The sequence below is a fragment of the Gorilla gorilla genome, chromosome 6, assembly GCF_029281585.2.
Source record: "Gorilla gorilla gorilla isolate KB3781 chromosome 6, NHGRI_mGorGor1-v2.1_pri, whole genome shotgun sequence".
NCBI classification, from domain to species: Eukaryota; Metazoa; Chordata; class Mammalia; order Primates; family Hominidae; genus Gorilla; species Gorilla gorilla.
This window is the reverse complement of record NC_073230.2, coordinates 111016494-111036182: the sequence shown is the minus strand read 5'-3', so window position 1 is coordinate 111036182 and position 19689 is coordinate 111016494. Positions and strand designations below refer to the sequence as shown.

The window sequence follows — 19689 nt, the reverse complement described above, 5'->3', positions numbered from 1 at the left end:
CTTCAACCCGGGAGGTGGAGGTTGCAGTAAGCTGAGATTATGCCACTGCACTCCAGCCTGGGCCACAGAGCAAGACTTTGTCTCAAAAAAAGAAAAAAAAGTTTATGGTTATTTTAACCTGTATGATTACAAGTTAGGATCGTGAGTACCTTTAGGGGTGCTATACAAAGACTGGAAGGGAACACAGAAGGATTCTGTGGTGCCGTTTCACAAGTATCTTCATTTTATTACATTAATATTATACTTTAATAAAATTTAATAGTTACTAAAATAATACGTTTAAGTTGATAAGATTAAAATGAATTATTGGAAAAAAATGTGGAGACATTTTAGGTGACTTTTTTTCAGTTGTAATTTTAAGTGATATATAAATAGTTCATTTTGTTAAAAGTTTAGTTACTTAGGAAATATTATATAATGTGTCTAAGCTCCAGCTACTTGGAGTAACTTTTTTTTTTCCAAGATGTAATCTCACTCTGCCACCCAGGCTGGAGTGCAGTGGCATGATCTTGGCTCACTGCAACCTCCACCTCCCGGGTTCAAGCGATTCTCCTACCTCAGGCTCCCAAGTAGCTGGGATTACAGGCATGCACCACCACATCCGGCTAATTTTTGTATTTTTAGTAGAGACAGGGTTTTGTCACATTGACCAGGCTTGTCTTGAACTCCTGACCTCGGGTGATCCGCCCACTTTGGCTTCCCAGAGTGCTGGGATTATAGACGTGAGCCACCGCGCCCGGCCTGGAGTAACATTTTATAGCTAGACAGCAGCCTATGACAGGATTTCAAGGACTTTAACATCAGAAAGTAAGAGTAGCAAACCAATCAGAAGTGTGGGAACACTGTAATCTAATTCAGAAGTTAAGTTATATGTGAACAGATAAGGAGTTTATCTCGTTTATTCACCCCTGTATCCCTCATCTTTTTCTTGTACTCAGACTATGTATTTGTTGAGTCAGTGAATTCCTGTTTGCTGTACTTTCGTATGCTTGGAGTGTTATCACTTGAAAAAAAAAAAAACAAAAAACACTTTGTCAGTGTTATAGGTGAAAGTAATGTCTTTTAATTTGTATATTATTAATGAGTGAAGTTTAAAAATGTTTATTATCACATGAATTTAATTTTTTGAAAATTTATTTAAGTAGTCTAGACCTGTGCTATTCAGTATGGTAGCCACTAGTTTTATGTGACTATTCAACACTTAAAGTGAAAGTAGTTTCAAATTGAGATGTGTCATAAATGTAAAACATATGTTAGATTTTGAAATCTTATGAAAAAATGTAAAATATCTCATCATTTAAAAATATCAGTTCCATGTTGAAATTATAATGTGTTGGACCCATTGGGTTAAGCAAAATATATCATTGAAATTAATAAAATTGTTTACCAATTCAGATTTAGATTACTGTCTAGATCTGGACAGTGCTTATATAGACAGTAATCTAATCACTACATGATTAGGACCTGGGTTATGGTAGTATTTATAGAAAGGAAAGTAAGGAGTGATTTTTAAGAGATTATGCAATATGCATGTATACTTATATAATCTCTACTATATTCCGGGATATTTCACAGTTCTTGTATACTTCCATCATGGTTTTGTAATCAGTCGTAAGCTTTTTGAGGGCAAAGGTTTATGTCACTATTTGTATATCCTTCTCTGTATTTTGTCTTTTGCTGGGTGCATAGGAAGTCATTTGAACAAAGAAGAATTTAATAGGCTATCAAATATTTTGTTTGAAGTTTTAGAATGCAAATGAATGATCCCTAGAGTTATTATGCCCTTTATTTAAATATCACAGTATCACCAAGTAGTCAGATTGAGTCATACTATTTTTAAAAGGAGCCAAGGGTAAGGGAACCAACATCTAGTCTTATGTATGCCAGGCTCTACATAGTCATTTTATATATTTTTTCATTTAGTCCTTATAGTAACCATAATGAGGAAGGTATCAACTACCATTTTACAGATTAGGAAACTGAGATCAAGTAATTTTTCTGTTATGTTGCTAATCCATAGATGCTCAATTTCAACACTGGCACTTTTCCATCGTAGCTTTTGCTTCACCTAAAGTTAGTTATTTTAAGTGATTTGAAATAAATTTAATATTTTGGTTGACACGAAGTGAAGAATACTTAGAATAAAATGTATAATGATACATTTTGACAATATGTATTTCATATTCAATAAAAAGGGGAATTTAGAAATATTCCCCAAAACCTGAGAGGAAAAAGAAAAGGCATTATTTGTTCCTCATTCTGATTTTCTTTATGTATTGTAATTCCAGAAATTTACCTGTCGTTTGTGCAGATAAATAAAGTTGTAATTTTTTCATTTTAAATATTTCCTTTGTTTTGTCTTCCAGATAAAATCAAAGACAAAATTAAAGAGAGAGACAAAGAAAAAGAGAGAGAAAAAAAGAAACATAAAGTAATGAATGAGATCAAGAAAGAGAATGGAGAAGTAAAGATTTTGCTGAAAAGTAAGTTTTATTCAGTGATTTTAGTTCTACTTTATTATACTGTTCAGTATCTGTATTGGCTAAGTGAATAAAATAAGAAATGTTATTTGGTGCTGAATTTTGCGGAGAATGAACAATGATGAGGAAATGAAAAGTAAATGTAACAATGGAGAGTTCTAATCTGTATGGTAACATGTCTTATAGTATATTTAGTGAGCCATTAAAAAGTTAAAAGGTTAAGCTTCGTTAAACTTAATTTCTTAAATTATTTTAAAATAAGTTAATTCTATGTTTGCATTACTAGTCTTACTCATATTTAGATAATCTAAAAGGAAGAAATTAAGAAAAATTGCCGAAGCAAGTTTTAGTATGATAGGGATGGTGAAGTAAGTGATCTTCTTAAAAATATTTGACTGTCATCACCATACCATAGTCTAGCATTTAGAGGGAACATTTTACTGTGAGCTAAATCAGAAGCGGTATGTTTCTTGTATGTTTAAGAATATCCTTGTTTTATTCTTTTTTTTCTCTGTTACAGTTGCATTCATTTGCTGTTTATATATGAGGGTGGGGTGGAGAGAAGAATTTGGGGGGTAGGTGGTTGGGTAATAAGTATACTGCAAATCCTATCAATAAGTCTGAACTTGTAAAGAGAGAATTTATGGTAGAATAGACGTAAGGATAGTCTTAAATTCACTCAGATGTCAAGGTAAGAAGAATCCATGGCATTCGGTTGCTAGACAACTAGCGAATTCACTAGCTAGCAAATCTACTAGTGCTATCATGTTGATAGTTGATGATGAGAACATGTTGACCTTGATTAACTTCATATTGAATTTAATTGTTGATAAGGCTTTATATTTGCTTGGGGGGGAAAGACCACAGCACTGCATATGTAGCAAAATAACTGGTAGTTTATATTATCTAAGATAAAGAGTATTAGATTCTGTATTTTCATTGCATTCTTTGTCATGTTTTCAGATATTCGTTTTCTATTATCTACATATCAGAACTTCATTTTCTACGATATTCTTTCAACCTTGAAGAAATACGTCAGAGCTTAAGTTGATGGCTGCTTATTAGTTAATGCTCATGATCCTTTTGTTCTGTTTCTTTTGCCAGCATATTCTGTCTGTGTTGTCTAATTAGATTGTAAGCCTTTGAGGCAGGAATTGAATATAACCGCACTAGTTATTTATAGCAGCTAGTGATGAATGCTTGAAAAGTCTACTTAAGGCTGAGTTCGGTCGCTCATGCCTGTAATCCCAGCAATTTGGGAGGCTGAGGCAGGTGGATCACTTGAGGTCAGGAGTTTGAGACCAGCCTGGCCGACGTGGTGAAACCTCATCTCTACCAAAAATGAAAAATTAGTGGGGCATGATGGTGGACATCTGTAATCTCAGCTACTGGGGAGGCTGAGGCATGAGAATTGCCTGAACCCGTTAGACAAGAGGTTGCAGTGAGCTGAGATCACCCCACTGTACTCCAGCCTGGGCGATAGAGTGAGATTCAGTCTCAAAAAAAAAAAAAGAAAAGAAAAAGTCAAGTCTACTTAACTTTACCCTTGGTTTAGCCCAATAGCCATTTTTTTTTCTGATTTAATCAAATAGTTGTTTTCTTATTCATTTGAAAATATCATGCTGTAAATTCTATTACTTGAGAAGGAATCTGTTTTAGAAATACTTTATAAAAGCCTCATATGTTCTTGATTGAATACTGGATTCCTAACATAATGTGAATTATGTGAATCCAGAGATTACACATGAAAATAAAATTTAAAACAGCCTAAAAATTGAGATTTAAAAAAAAAACGAAATATACGATATTAACTTTGAAGTAGACAAAAATTTAGGTGATATTTTGAACCAAGTTAAACTGAAACTAGTGATGATTAAGGTAAAAGAATGAGATAGATGCGGAAATTAATTTGTGACTTCTGGGATGTCCATGGAAAAATTTAGGGAAAATGTATTCACAGTGGAGGTAAGTAATAATTTAATTACTGCCTTACAGTGTTACCAAGATTAAATGAGGGAAAGTATGAGGAAAGTGCCAAGTATAGAATCTGGCTCACAGGTACTTACTACTGAGTAGTAAATAGTTATGAAATCTTTCTTGTAAGTATGTATGAGAGATTAACTTTGTGATTAAAAAGCAACAGAATTGGCCAGGCACAGTGGCTGAAGCCTGTAATCCCAGCATTTTGGGAGGCCGAGGCAGGTGGATCACCTGAGGTCAAGAGTTCAAGACCAGCCTGGCCAACTTGGTGAAACCCCATCTCTACTAAAAAATACAAAAAATTACGGTGGGTGCCTGTAATCCCAGCAACTCGGGAGGCTGAGGCATGTGAATCGCTTGAACCCAGGAGGCAGAGGTTGCGGTGAGCCGAGATGGTGCCACTGCACTCCAGCCTGGGCAACAGAGAGAGACTCCATCTCAAAAAAAAAAAAAAAACAAACAAAAAAACAAAAAAAACCCAATAAAACCAAACTATCTCCTCTCCTCAGTGTGTAGTACATAGATAGTTAAGTGAATAAACACGTGATTCAAAATTATTTGGGAAAACAGTGCTTGTCGCATTGAAAGCACTGAGTGTTATCTGATGTTACTATCTACGAGAAAGAATTTGCTTAGTATGTGGGGCCATTTCCCGAGTGAGCCTGTGGTGGTGGTAGGAAAAGGCATCTTTTGTTGTTGGTGACTTGGAACAACAAATCATTTACTTTGCTGAGGGAAAATATACTTTCATTTACTACTGTGTGCCACTTTTTTCCTTGTGGCCTCCAACTTTTGTTCTATCCTTGTAATTTTTTTCTTCTGTTAATGATAATGTTGCAAGCTGTGGTATACACAGGTGTTGATGGATGATGGCATTAGAAAATCTAAAATAGATGTCAAGTATGTCACAGCAATTCATTTCCTCCAGGTTTTTCTTAAAAATTGTGTCAGGTAGACTGGGCGTAGTGTCTCACGCTTGTAATTCCAGCACTTTGGGAGGCCAAGGCGGGTGGGCCACTTGAGGCTAGGAGTTTGAGACTAGCTTGGCCAACCTGGCGAAACCCCATCTCTACTAAAAATAGAAAAATTAGCCAGGTGTGGTGGCGCTCGTCTGTAATCCCAGCTACTCGTGAGTCTGAGGCAGGAGAATTGCTTGAACCCAGGAGGCAAAGGCTGCAGCCGAGATTGTGCCACTGCACTCCAGCCTGGGTGACAGAGCAAGACTTGGTCTCAGAAAAAAAAAAAAAAAAAAAAATTGTGTCTTTTTTTTTTTTTTTTTTTTGAGAGGAGTCTTGCTCTGTCATCCAGGCTGGAGTGCAGTGGCGCGATCTCGGCTCACTGCAAACTCTGCCTCCTGGGTTCAAGCAGTTTTCCTCCCTCAGCCTCCTGAGTAGCTGGGATTACAGCCGCACGCCGCCATGCCTAGGGCTAATTTTTTGTATTTTAGTAGAGACAGGGTTTCACCATGTTGCCCAGGCTGATAGCGAACTCCTGAGGTCAGGCAGCCTGCCTGACCCGGCCTCCCAAAGTGCTGGGATTATAGGCGTGAGCCACTGCGTCTGGCCTGTCAAGTTTTTTTTTTGACTAGAAATACACACAAAATTATATATATGATAAAAAGTTTTTTATTAATGCGAAAACCTTATAAAAGTTTATTTGCTAAGAAAGTTGGATTATTTGCTCTTTTCAAAATAATTTAAAGGAACAAGTAAGTTTGAAACAAAGCTTATTTAGTGGGTCTTATTTTATACTAAAGTTCACCAACTGCTTTTTCTGATTGTATGCATTATGTTCCAGGCATTTTTATGTTGTTTATTAATGATAAAGTGTGAGAACATGTGTTATGATTATAGTATTTTTTAGAGTAAATGTTTGTCATTATAGCATTTTTAAATAAGTTTGCTGGTGAGCAGTTAGAATGGGGGTTGAAAGAAGCCAGTGTCCAAGGTGATTGGTAGTGTACTAAAGGTCACAGGTAGGTAAATCATGGCTGCAAGAGTGACAACACTGCAGTGCCGAAAAAGCGGATTCGAATCCCAGAGGCCAAAAGTTGAGAATAACTAAGCTAATTAGTACTTTTTTCCTATATGTAATAATGGGATGGGGGCGAGAGAAAGACAGATATAAATTTTATAAATTTTTCTGAATTTTGTTTTTCACTTTATTAATACAAAAAGTATACGAAAATTGGTGGTAGAATTAACTCAATGAATTTGTGATCCTTAAAAGTTTTTTTTTATTTTTCTTTCATAATTAGCCATTAACAATACATGCTGTCTTTGTTTCTGTGTGTGCTTCTTTCTGCTTCTGTGAGTGTCTCTCTCTGGCTCTAAGTATACCTGCATCTCTGTTTCTGATTCCCTCACTCCCCGTCTGGCACACTCTCTCTGGCTCTGACTCTATACATGTGTGTATCTGTGGTACTTTGTGTGTGTGATCTGCTTTGTGCATTTGTATGTGGCTTTGGGGAGGGTCTCCCATCAACATTTTTCTTTTCTTTTCTTTTTTTTTTTTTTTTTTGAGACGGAGTTTCACTGTGATACCCAGTCTGGAGTGCGGTGGCACAGTCTGGGCTCACTGTAACCTCTGTTTCCCAGGTTCAAGCGATTCTCCTGCCTCAGCCTACCGAGTAGCTGGAACTACAGGCGTGCGCCACCACGCCTGGCTAATTTTTGTATTTGTAGTAGAGATGGGGTTTCACCATGTTGGCCAGGCTGGTCTTGAACTCCTGACCTCAAGCAGTCCACCCGCCTCAGCCTCCCAAAGTGCTAGGATTACAGGCATGAGCCACTGCACCTGGCCACCATTTTACTTCTAATCTTACACTTTTGAAGGGGCAGATTAGTTGGATAGCAGTTCTGTTCTTTCTGTTATAGGTACCTGTCAGGATCCTTTATTGGGTTCTGTTACAGAATTATAGATTTAGGCCAGACGTGGTGGCTCACGCCTGTAATCCCAGCATTTTGAGAGGCCAAGACGGGTGGATCATGAGGTCAGGAGATCGAGACCATCCTGGTTAACGTGGTGAAACCCTGTCTCTACTAAAAATACAAAAAAATTAGCTGGGCGTGGTGGCAGGCACCTGTAGTCCCAGCTACTCGGGAGGCTGAGGCAGGCTGAGGCAGGAGAATGGTGTGAACCCAGGAGGTGGAGCTTGCAGTGAGCCAAGATCGTGCCACTGCACTCCAACCTGAGTGACAGAGCAAGACTCGGTCTCAAAAAAAAAGAAAAAAGAATTATAGATTTAATGTGGACTTTAAATACTCTTTAGTGTAGGAGAAGCAAATTGGTATTTAAAATGGCCTTTTTCCTTATTTTAAAATTTTCTGCATACATATCTACTGCATTTCATATGTAGAGATAGGAAATGAGTGAGAGATTACATAAAGCTCTTAATCTATCTAGTGAATGCTAGTACCCCAGTTTGGTTTCATGTAAAGAATGCATTTTGCCTGTGTCCACTGGGATTCCTAAGGCTACTCCCAGGGCCTGTGATTTGCTGAAAGGACTCACAGGACTCAGCATATAGTTGTACTTATGGCTATGATTTATTATAGTGAAGGAGGACAGGCATGGTGGCTCACAGCTCTTATCCCAGCATTTTGGGGAGCTGGGGCCGGAGGATTGCTTGAGCCTGGGAGTACGAGACCAGCCTGGGCAACGTGGCAAGAACCCATCTTTTAAAAAAAAAAAAAATACACACACACACACACACACACACACACACGGCAAGAATCCATCTTTAAAAAAAAATATACAGACACAGTGAAAGGATACAAAGTAAAATCAACAAGAAAAATAGCACTTGGTGCAATTTCTGAAAGACACTAGGCACAAGTTTCTGAGAGTCCTTTCCCAATGTTGTCACATGTGATGTGCTTAATTCTTGCAGTGGTGAATTGTGACAACACATGTGAAATCTTGTCTGCCAGAGAAGCTCATTAAAAACTCAGTGCCCAGGGTTTTTCTTGGACATTGGTCATATAGGCACCATTTGCCTACCACAAACTAAAATTCCAGACTCCCAGAAGGAAAACAAGTGTTCAGCAAAACCATGTTGTTTAGGCCTGGTGTGGTGGCTCACACCTGTAATCCCAGCACTTTGGGAGGCCGAGGCAGGCAGATCACTTGAGGTCAGGAGTTCGAGACCAGCCTGGGCAATGTGGTGAAACCCCAATTCCACTAAAAATACAAAATTAGCCAGGCGTGATGGTGCATGCCTGTAGTTCCAGCTACTCAATTGGCCGAGGCAGGAGAATCGCTTGAACCCAGGAGGCGGCGGAAGTTGCTGTGAGCCAAGATTGCACGATTGCACTGCAGCCTGGGCGACAGAGTGAGACCCTGTCTTAAACAACAACAACAACGAACTATATTGTTTGCACAGTTTTGGCACAGTGAAGACTCTTACTTATGGAATGGGGGGAACCCTCCAAAAATAAGAGTTCCTAGATGCTAGCCGAGAGTCAACCTTGCAAACAGGACTCTCTGAGAATAACAGTCTCAGGTATATTATCTCTTCTGCATACAGTGCTCATTTCAGTATTTAATTACAGAATAGTTTTCCATGGGATTTTTTTTTTTTCCGAGACAAGGTCTTACTCTGTTGCCAGTCTGGAGTACAGTGGTGTGATCACAGGCCACTGCAGCCTTTACCTCCCCAGGCTCAGGTGATCCTTCTGCCTCAGCCTCCTGAGTAGCTGGGAATACAGGTATTTGCCACCACACTCAGCTAATTTTTGTATTTTTTGTAGAGACAGTGTCTTGCTATGTTTCCCAGGCTGCTCTGCTGTGAGAATTTAACTCCTTGATGCTCAGTCTAAGAATCTCTTGGCCAGGTGCAGTGGCTCATGCCTGTAATCCCAGCACTTTGGGAGGCCGAGACGGGTGGATAACCTGAGGTCAGGAGTTTGAGACCAGCCTGGGCAACATAGTGAGACACTGTCTCTATTAAAAAAAAAATAAATTAGTTGATTTTTTTTTTTTTTCTAAAGGAATCTCTTAACTGATTTCTTATTGGTTTGCATTTTTCAGTTCCTGTTACAGTACCTTTTGGTTTATCCTCATGCCTATGAAATAGACTAAGTGTTGTCTCTGTTTTATTTCAAACTAATGTGTTCTCCTGGTAATATTTTCTGATTTAACCTTTTTTGGTGTTAGGCATAAGTGTAGGATATTAAATATACTTTCACTCAAATGAAGTTTTATTCATTTTGGCAACAATTGCATAATTTATGCAGTTCTACATATATTTTCAGTTGTATTTAGGAATGTCATTAATCACACCTATGCCCTTTAAGCTTTCTTAAATTCTATTTTTTATTGCATTACTGCCTTCTTTCCCTGATTTTTTTTTGATTGTTTCATCTTTCATTTTGGTTAGTCCCCTGTTTCACTTATTTTTATTTCATTTTTTTGTAGAGATGAGGTCTCTCTACGTTCCCCAAGCTGATCTCGAACTCCTGGCCTCAAGTGATCCTCCTTCCTTGGCCTCCCAAAGTGTTGGGATTACAGGCATCAGCCACCATGTCTGGACTGTTTTACTTTTTACATTTATTTTTATTTTATTTTTTTCTCTGTTGCCGTGGCTGGGGTGCAGTGGCATGATCATGGCTCACAGCATCCTCAACCTACTGTGCTCAAGCCATCCTCCTGCCTCAGCCTCCTGAGTAGCTGGGACTACGGGCATGTACCAACATGCCCAGCTAATTAAAAAAAAAAGATTTTGTAGAGACAGGGTCTCACCATGTTGCCCACACTGGTGTGGAACTGCTGCGTGCAAGTGATCCTTGCTGGGATTACAGGTGTGAGCCACCATGCCTGGCCTACTGTTTGACTTTTTTAAAAAAATTAATTTTGTCCTTAAGATACTAATTAACCTAAATATGATATTTTGATAGTTCATACCTAGGCAGCAAGTCTGAATTTGATAACGTTATTCAAGTGTGTGTGTGTCTTAGCTGCTTAGAGATAGACTTTTTTTTTTTGAGGAGGAGACGTCTCACTCTTGTCACCCAGGATGGAGTGCAGTGGTGCAATTTCGGCTGGGATTACAGGTGCCTGCCACCACGCCCCGCTAATTTTTCATATTTTTAGTAGAGACGGGGTTTCACCACGTTGGCCAGGCTGGTCTCGAACTCCTGACCTCAGGTGATTCGCCTGCCTTGGCCTCCCAAAGTGCTGGGATTACAGGTGTGAGCCACTGCGCCTGGCCACAGATAGACTCTTTAGAGAATTAACACTTTGCCTTTTATGATTTTATACACCTGTGTAATGAATAATGTTGACAGATTACTGTTTTTGCTTCTCATACTAGTTCTTCATTGGATACTTACGAATTATCACTTCTGTGAATTTTTACAGAGAATTTCTTAACATTAAACTTAACTTTTATGGATTGCTATCAACTTAAAATAGTTTTTGTTGTTTTCAGGGCTAGAATTTAGTGGTATTCATATGTGCAAAAGCTTGACTGAGGCTGGGCACAGTGGTTCACACCTGCAATGCCAGCACTTTGGGAGGCTGAGGCGGGTGGATCACTGGAGGTCAAGAGTTCAAGACCAGCCTGAACAACATGGTGAAACCCTGTCTCTACTAAAAATACAAAATTAGCTGGTCATGTTGGCGCATGCCTGTAATCCCAGCTACTTGGGATGCTGAGGCAGGAGAATCACTTGAACCCGGGAGGTGGAGGTTGCAGTGAGCCGAGATTATGCCATTGCACTCCAGCCTGGGAAACAAAAAGCAAAACTCCGTCTCAAAAAAAAAAAAAAATGTTGACTGAAAGGAAGATAAGGGAAAAAACTATAAGCCTCAGGTAGTCTGTTAGTGAGACAGATTTTTTCATTCATACTTTCATTAAATATTCTTATGTAGCAATATGCCAGATACTATGAGGGATATAATGATGGAAAAGGAGGTATTATTTCACTCTAAATTAATATAAAGGTTATTTGTTTCACTTATACAGTGTTGATTGACATATGGTATACAGGTATCCTATGAGAGAAACATGTAACTTTTATAATATATGAGTTAGGAGTGAAGTGATTTCAGTTCTAATTTGAGAAATGAGGGAAAGCAACATGAAGGAAAGGATATAAGAGTTGTCTTTAATGCAGTGGTCCCCAACCTTATTGGTACCAGGGACTGATTTCACGGAAGACAGTGATTCCATGGACAGATGGGATGGTTTCAGGATGATTCAAGGACACTACATTTATTGTGCACTTGATTTCTATTATTATTACATTATAATATGTAATGAAATAATTATATAACTCACCATAATGTAGAATCAGTGGGAGCCCTGAGCTTGTTAATCTGTATTTGGAGCAGCTCCCAGCACTAGTATCATCTCAGATCGTTAGGCATTAGAGTCTCATAAGGAGCAGGCAACCTAGATTCCTCACATGCATCGTTCGTAATAGGGTTCGCCCTCCTATGAGAATCTAATATTGACAGGAAGTGGAGCTCAGGCAGTAATGTGAGCGATGGGGAATGGCTGTAAATACAGATGAAGCTTCGCTGGCTTGCCCACTGCTCACCTCCTGCTGTGTGGCCTAGTTGTGACAGGCTATGGACCAGTACCGGTCTGTTGCCCTGGGATTGGGGATGCCTGCATTAAAGGATAGTGTATTAGTCCATTTTCACACTTCTGTAAAGAAGTACCTGAGACTGGGTAATTTATAAAGAAAAGAGGTTTAATTGGCTCATGGTTCTGCAGGCTGTACAGGAAGCATGGTGCTGGCATCTGCTCAGCTTTCGGGAGGCCTCAGGAAACTTTCAATTATGGTGGAAGGTGAAGGGAAAGCAGGCACGCCGTACATGGCCAGAGCAGGAGAGAGGTGGTGATGGGGGAGGTGCTGCACACTTGTAAACAACCAGATGTCACTCACAATGGTGATGCAGAACCAAGGGGGAAATTCACCCCCATGATTTCAGTTACCTCCTACCAGGCCCCACATTCAATTGTAATTGGGGATTACAGTTCGACATGAGATTTGGGAGGGGACACAGATCCAAACCATATCATTTCACCCCTGGCCCCTCCCAAATATCATGTCCTTCTCACATTGCAAAATTCAGTCATGCCTTGCCAACAGTTCCCCCAAATCTTAACTCATTCCAGCATTAACCCAAAAGTTCAAAGTCCAAAGTCTCATTTGAGACAAGGCCAAGTCTCTTCCACCTATGAGCCTATAAAATATAAAACAAGTTAGTTACTTCCAACATAGAGGGGGGTGGGTATGGTATAGGCATTGAGTAAATACTTCTGTTCCAAAAGGGAGAAATTGGCCAAAAAAGGAGCTACAGACCTCATGCAAGTCCGAAACCCAGCAGGGTAGTCATTAAATCTTAAAGCTCCAAAATAATCCCCTTTGACTCCATGACCCACATCCAGGACACTCTCATGCAAGAGGTGGGCTCCCAGTGCCTTGGGTAGCCCCACCCCTGTGGCTGTGTAGGGTTCAGCCCCTGTGGCTGCTCTCAAGGGCTGGTATTGAGTGCTTGAGGCTTTTTCAAGTGCATGGTGCAAGCTTTTGGTGGATCTACCATTCTGGGGTCTGGAGGACAGTGGCACTCTTCTCATAGCCCCACTCTGCAGTCCCCTGGTGGAGACTCAGTGTGGGGGCTCCAACCCCACATTTCCCCACATTACCTTTTCCAAACCATAAAGGTTTGGAAAATTTGCAGTCTGGCCATGTGGTAGAAAAGAAAAGCCTATTGTCAGGGAAGAGTTCAAGCAGGCTGCAGAAATTTGTGTAAATAACTGCAGAAATTTGTGTAAATAAAATGAAAGAGCCAACTGCTAATAGACTAGACAATGGGAGAAAGTCCTAGAAGGCATTTCAGAGAACATTGTGGCAGCTCCTCCCATCACAGGCCTGGAGGCCTAGTAGGACTGAATGGTTTCCTGGGCCAGGCCCAGGGGCCTGCTGCTCTGCACAGCCTCAGGATACTGCTCCCTGCTCCCCAGCCACCCCAGCTCCAGCTGTGGCTCAAAGGTGCCCAGGTATAGCTTGAGCCACTACTTCAAGGGCGCCAGCCATAAGTCTTGGTGGCTCTATGTGGTATTAAGCCTGCCAGTACCAGAATGCAAGATTCGAGGCTTGGGAGCTTCCACCTAGTTTTCAGAGGCTGTATGGAAACACCTGGATGTTCAGGCAGAAGCCTGCTAAAGGAATGGAGCTCTCATGGAGAACCTCTCTACTAGGGCAGTCACTTCCACATTGTCAGATGTCTTTATAGCAGTGCCCCATTCCTCAGTACCAGTTTTCTGTATTAGTCCATTCTTATACTGCTCTAAAGAAATACTTCAGACTGGGTAATTTATAAAGAAAAGAGGTTTAATTGGCTCATGGTTCTACAGGCTGTACAGGAAGCATGATGCTGGCATCTGCTCAGCTTCTGGGGGGGGCCTCAGGAAACTTTCAGTCACGTCAAATGGATAGAAAAGAGTTCATTTGTAAATAACGAGCAAGTGAAGTGTATTTTAAGGAGAGGAAATACCTTTGCCAGTAGAGTTATGTTTTATAAGAAATTGTAAATAAATAGTTCAGTTTGACCAGAGCATGAGGTACTTGAGGGCACTGTCTTTGGATTCCAGACTGAAGAGATTATAGGTAGACATTGAGAGCTCTTGAAAGCAGTTTAGCTAAGGAATGAATATGATCAAAAGAATACATAAAAATTATAGAAAGGTTAATATGGCTGTAGCATTCAGGATGAGAGACAGTTATGCAGCTGTTAGACCAAAAATTAAGACAGTGGCATCAGGGAATTCAGAAGTAATCAAGGATGAGCTGGATAATTCTGTCAAATCACGGAGACACCAGAAAAAATGACTTGAGTAAATATGACTGGATTTGATATTTCAAAATTCTGGGAAAGCAAATTTAAACAGATTGAAAACAGAACCAGAATTTAAGCAGTAAGAATGATAAGGTGGTAAAGGAAAGACACTAGGCATAGATGATTCTTTTTTTCTTTATTTTTTTCTTTTTGGGATAGGGTTTTGCTGTGTCGCCCAGGTTGGAGTGCAGTGGCACAATCTTGGCTCACTGCAATCTGCCTCTCAGTTCAAGCAATTCTCCTGCCTCAGCCTCCCGGGTAGCTGGGATTACAGGTGCTCACCACCATGCCCAGCTAATTTTTGTGTTTTTAGTAGAGACGGGGTTTTGCTGTCTTGGGCAGGGTGGTCTCGAACTCCTGACCTCAAGCAATCCACTCACCTCGGCCTCCCAAAGTGCTGGGATTACAGGCATGAGCCACTGCGCCTGGCCTGAAGATTGTTTTCTAAAATATTCATTCATCTCCTTATTTCTGTAAACTGTGAGCATTTGCTATATGTCAGAATGGTAGCACACACTGTAGATGTAACTTTGCTCTATGCCCGTCTGTCTGTCTGTCTGTCTCTCTCTTTCTCTCTCTCTGTCTCTCTCTCGCTGTGTACATGAAGAGACTGACTGGCTGGGTGTGGTGGCTCATGCCTGTAATCCCAGCACTTCGGGAGGCCGAAGCGGGCAGATCATGAGGTCAGGAGTTCGAGACCAGCCTGGCCAATGTGGTGAAACCTTGTCTCTTCTAAAAACACAAGAATTAGCTGGGCATAGTGACGCGCTCCTGTAATCCCAGCTACTTGGGAGACTGAGGCAGGAGAATTGCTTGAACCCAGGAGGTGGAGTTTGCAGTGAGACAGGATTGTGGCGCTGGACTCCAGCCTGGGCGACAGAGCAAGACTCTGTCTCAAAAAAGACTGACTAAATATTGATTATCAATTCTGTAAAAAATGAGTCCTAAATATATAATTCTGAGTAAATTTTCAGAAGTAAACTTCTTACTTAGACAAAACTGTTCCTAAAGCATGGTTTTTAAAGTAATTAAAATATGGAGTTTCAAAAAACATTTTTTCCAACAGGTGGGAAGGAGAAACCAAAAACAAATATAGAAGACTTACAAATTAAAAAGGTAAAGAAGAAAAAGAAAAAGAAACACAAAGAGAATGAAAAACGGAAGCGTCCGAAAATGTATAGCAAATCTATTCAGACCATCTGCTCAGGATTGCTAACTGATGTTGAAGATCAAGCAGCCAAAGGCATCCTAAATGATAACATAAAAGATTACGCTGGGAAGAATTTGGATACCAAGAACTATGATTCCAAAATTCCAGAGAACAGTGAGTTTCCATTTGTCTCATTAAAGGAGCCACGAGTTCAGAATAACCTCAAAAGGTTGGACACTTTGGAATTTAAACAACTCATTCATATAGAGCACCAGCCTAATGGAGGTGCATCGGTTATCCATGCCTACAGTAACGAACTCTCCCACCTGTCTCCTATGGAGATGGAGAGGTTTGCAGAAGAGTTTGTGGGTCTAGTGTTCAGTGAAAATGAAAACTCTGCAGCTTTCTACGTGATGGGTATTGTTCATGGGGCAGCTACTTATTTACCTGACTTTTTAGACTATTTTTCATTTAATTTTCCCAATTCACCAGTGAAAATGGAGATATTGGGAAAGAAAGATATAGAGACAACGACTATGTCCAATTTTCATGCTCAGGTAAGAGGTTTTTAGTTTTATAAAATAACTTTTAATTATATATTTTTAGATGAGTTTCTGTTTTTTTGTTCCTAATTATAGGGCTGAAATAAAAAGGTAAGAATATAATGAAACCATTTGGGAGTATTAAGAGTAAATTACTTTCTTGATGTGAGCATCAGAATTTAAAATTCAATTTTCACTTATGTGTGTTTTTTTTTTTAAAGACAATTAATGAAATAATTAAGATTCTGTGGTTTTTTTTTTTTTTTTTTGCAAGGAGTGGTCTTGAACCTAAGGAAATGAATTTAGCCATGTATTTTCCAGTCCTTAAATAGTTTTCTTACCTGGAAATCACCTAAAATTGTCTTCTAGCTTTAGGATGCTTTAAGGTACTTAGCACCAGCCCATCACATGGTAGGTACTGAATAAATGTTGGCCATTAAAAATATTGTGGTATGAAGGAATCATCAGTTACTGTGTAATGATGTGTTAAAAGTAGCAATCAGTATATTGAGCTAATTTTCATTTCCTACCCTTCTCTATGGTGGAGAATATATATTATTCTGGAAAGCAGACAGAATAGAGTCTGCTGGGTCTTGAACATCAGTGTGGGCCCATCTGAAAGGCTGGTGCCATTATCACCCGTCCTCAGATTGGGACTGTTTAGTCTGGAGATTGGCCAGTTCTCACATTTATTGATGCTGTAGTTTTTGGTTTTCTAGGGACAGTTTTTGGTTTCTAGGACAACATTCTAGTTTGGAAGGAGGGAAAAAGTAAAGGAAGTCTCAAATGGATCTTAGTGATTATTTATCCCAACACCTCTCAATTTACAAATAAGTAAACAGACGTAGAGAGAGAGGAGTAAGGTATTGTTTAACATTGTCAGCAGTGTCAGGAATAGAACAAAATCTTAATCTTCATCCAGGGCTCCTTTCCTTATTCTGAATATGTTCCTTTTTTGGTGGGTGCTCAAGTTATAGTTTCCACTTTAAATGGTAGTCTGGATGTTCAGTCACATCCACATGTACCCTGCCCCCAATAGTATAAGTATGTTTGGTGTATATTCTGTAGTAGATTGTAGTCTGGAAAATAATGTGGTGGTTTTTTGTTTTTGTTTTTTGTTTTTTGTTTTTTGTTTTTTGAGATGGAGTCAGACTGGAGTGCAGTGGTGCGACCTTGGCTCACTGCAACCTCTGCCTTCCGGGTTCAAGCGATTCTCCTGATTCAGCCTCCCAAGTAGCTGGAATTACAGACATGCACCGCCATGCCTGGCTAATTTTTGTATTTTTGGTAGAGACAGGGTTTCGCTATGTTGGCCAGGGTGGTCTCGAACTCCTGACCTCAAGTGACCTGCCTGCCTTGGCCTCCCAAAGTGTGGGGATTACAGGCGTGAGCCACCTTGCCCAGCCTGGAAAATAATTTTTAATGTGCGTATTTGGGAATTATTCTCTAACATAACATGTTTGAGAATTGAAAATTAAATATTTTCTAAACTAGATAGGGAGCTATAGAGCATCCATTACTAGCCCTGTCATTTTATAGAAACCCAAAATGGTGAGTTACTTGTCTGAGGTTACACCTGAATATAATGGCAGAATCAGGACTGGTATCTAATAATAGTGTTTACTATTTATTGAGTACTGACTGTGCCAAGGACTAGTTGTTCTGAGTATTTTATATGTAGTAACTCATTTAATCCTCATTATAATCTTATTTTAGCAGTGAAGAAACAGATCCAGTGAGAGAAGAGATAACATGCTCAAAGTGCCTTATCACCTTATCATTTGTCGTTTATTGCATGTCTCCTAAATGTCCGGTTTTCTATTGGGCCTCTTGGCTCCCATTCCCAGTTATTTCCACAATACCACAAACTTTCTTGCTTTGATACTATGCAAGTTTGCTTCAGTAACCTTTTAAATGTGACAGTACATTGATGTGCATCACATTACATGCTTTTCAGATGGTTTTTCAAATAAGGTTAGGAATTATTAATTTTATACTAAATGATAAAAATTTTCATCTCAACTATGTAGTATGTACACCATGAAAACTGCTTTTGTTACTAAATAAAATGAGATGCTGGACTTGTTAATCATGGCAGTGTATGCCTGGGATGTGGATCTCAAGTCTTTGATGAGCCGCCACCTCTGGTTGTCACCATGTCTTCGGGCTTCTTGGGTAATATATATTGCAAAGAGGAAACTCCAGGCAGATGGATCCTGTTTTTTACCAGTTGTGGTTCTGGCCCCATATCTGTGTGATCTGCTACCCTGGTGACCTAAGCATGTCAGCTGCAGGGACTACTTTTGCTTCTTTAGCTTTAGACTTAAAGGCAGGAAAGTACATGTGCAAGGCCCGTATTCCTTTTATCACAAGATTCTTCAGATCTTACCATTCCTGTGAGTGGGGAAGTTGTGTGCAGATTGGGGAGGTAGCCTTTGATTTGTCCTTAGGCACTGGCTTTATGAAACTGAATGGGATCCAGAAGAGAGAGCAGTAGGAGAAAAATGAGCATGCTTCTTCTTGCACAGTTCTGTTTCTCATCCCTGGAGTCCTCCCAGTTAAAGCTCTCTCAGCCTACATTGAAGTGTCCCTCCAGGAGCTGATTTTATTTAGTAAACTTTTTATTGAAGTGTAATGTATATACAATACATAGTATACATATTATAAATGTATAACTTGATGAATCTTCACAGAGAACACACCCATGATTTTAAAAAGCCAAGTATTGTTAATAGCCAGAAACCATCCCCGAACCCTTCTTTATCAGTACTGTGCCAACCCCCCAATCCCACCACATGAACAAATACCCAGGTAATCACTGTCCTGACTTTGAACATCACTGATATATTTTGCTTCTTTTTGAACTTAGGTGGAATCAGATAGTACATACATTGTTGTGTCTGGTCTCTTTTCTGTAGTATAATGTTTGTGAGATTCATCCATCTTGTATGTAGTGGTACTGCTGTATGGTATTCCACTGTGTTAGTATACCAGTGTTAATATACCACAGTTTGTTGATCTTGTTACCATATGGATGGACATTTGAGTTGTTTCCAGTTTGAGGCTGGTAGAACACGGATGCTATGAATATTTTTCACATGTCTTGATGAGAATATGTATGTGTTTCTTTTGAGTATATACCTAAGATTAGGATTTCAGGATCAAAACATATGCACCTATTCAGTTTTGCTAGATACTGCCAGTGTTCCAAAGTTAAATGTGCCTATTTACATTCCTAGTGGCAGTGTTCCACATCCTGTGCCACGGTTAGTAGTGTCTTTTTCATTTAAGTCATTCTGGTGACTATGTAGTTGTAGCTCCCTGTGGTTTAATTTGTATTTCCCTGATGACTAAGGATGTCAAGTACCTTTTTATATGATTATTATCCAGTTGAATATCCTCTTTTGTGAAGTACCTGTCCACTCTGTCAGTTTCTTATTTGCTTTTTTCCTAGTTGATTTGTTGGACTATTATATATGTAGATAAGAATCTTTTGTCAGCTAACTGTATTGCAAATATTTCCTCTCACTTGGTGTCTTACCTTTTCACTCATAGGTGTTTTTGATAACTAGAAGTTCCTAAGTTTAATGTAATCTGATTTATAATTTATAATCCATTTATGATAACTGTTTCTTACATTCTGTTTTAGAAATCTTTGCCTACCACAAAGTCATTAATATATTCT

The 19689-nt window shown here is 39.5% G+C and overlaps 1 protein-coding gene across 1 annotated transcript in view; it reads left to right on the top strand.

Annotated features, from left to right (window-relative positions):
- RSBN1L (round spermatid basic protein 1 like) overlaps window positions 1-19689 on the top strand; it is a 98850-nt gene that overhangs the window by 49859 nt on the left and 29302 nt on the right. Inside the window, exons 2-3 of the mRNA XM_004045640.5 lie at window positions 2367-2483; window positions 15379-16019. Coding sequence (XP_004045688.2) covers window positions 2367-2483; window positions 15379-16019 — 758 coding nt within the window. The remainder of the gene's footprint in view (window positions 1-2366; window positions 2484-15378; window positions 16020-19689) is intronic.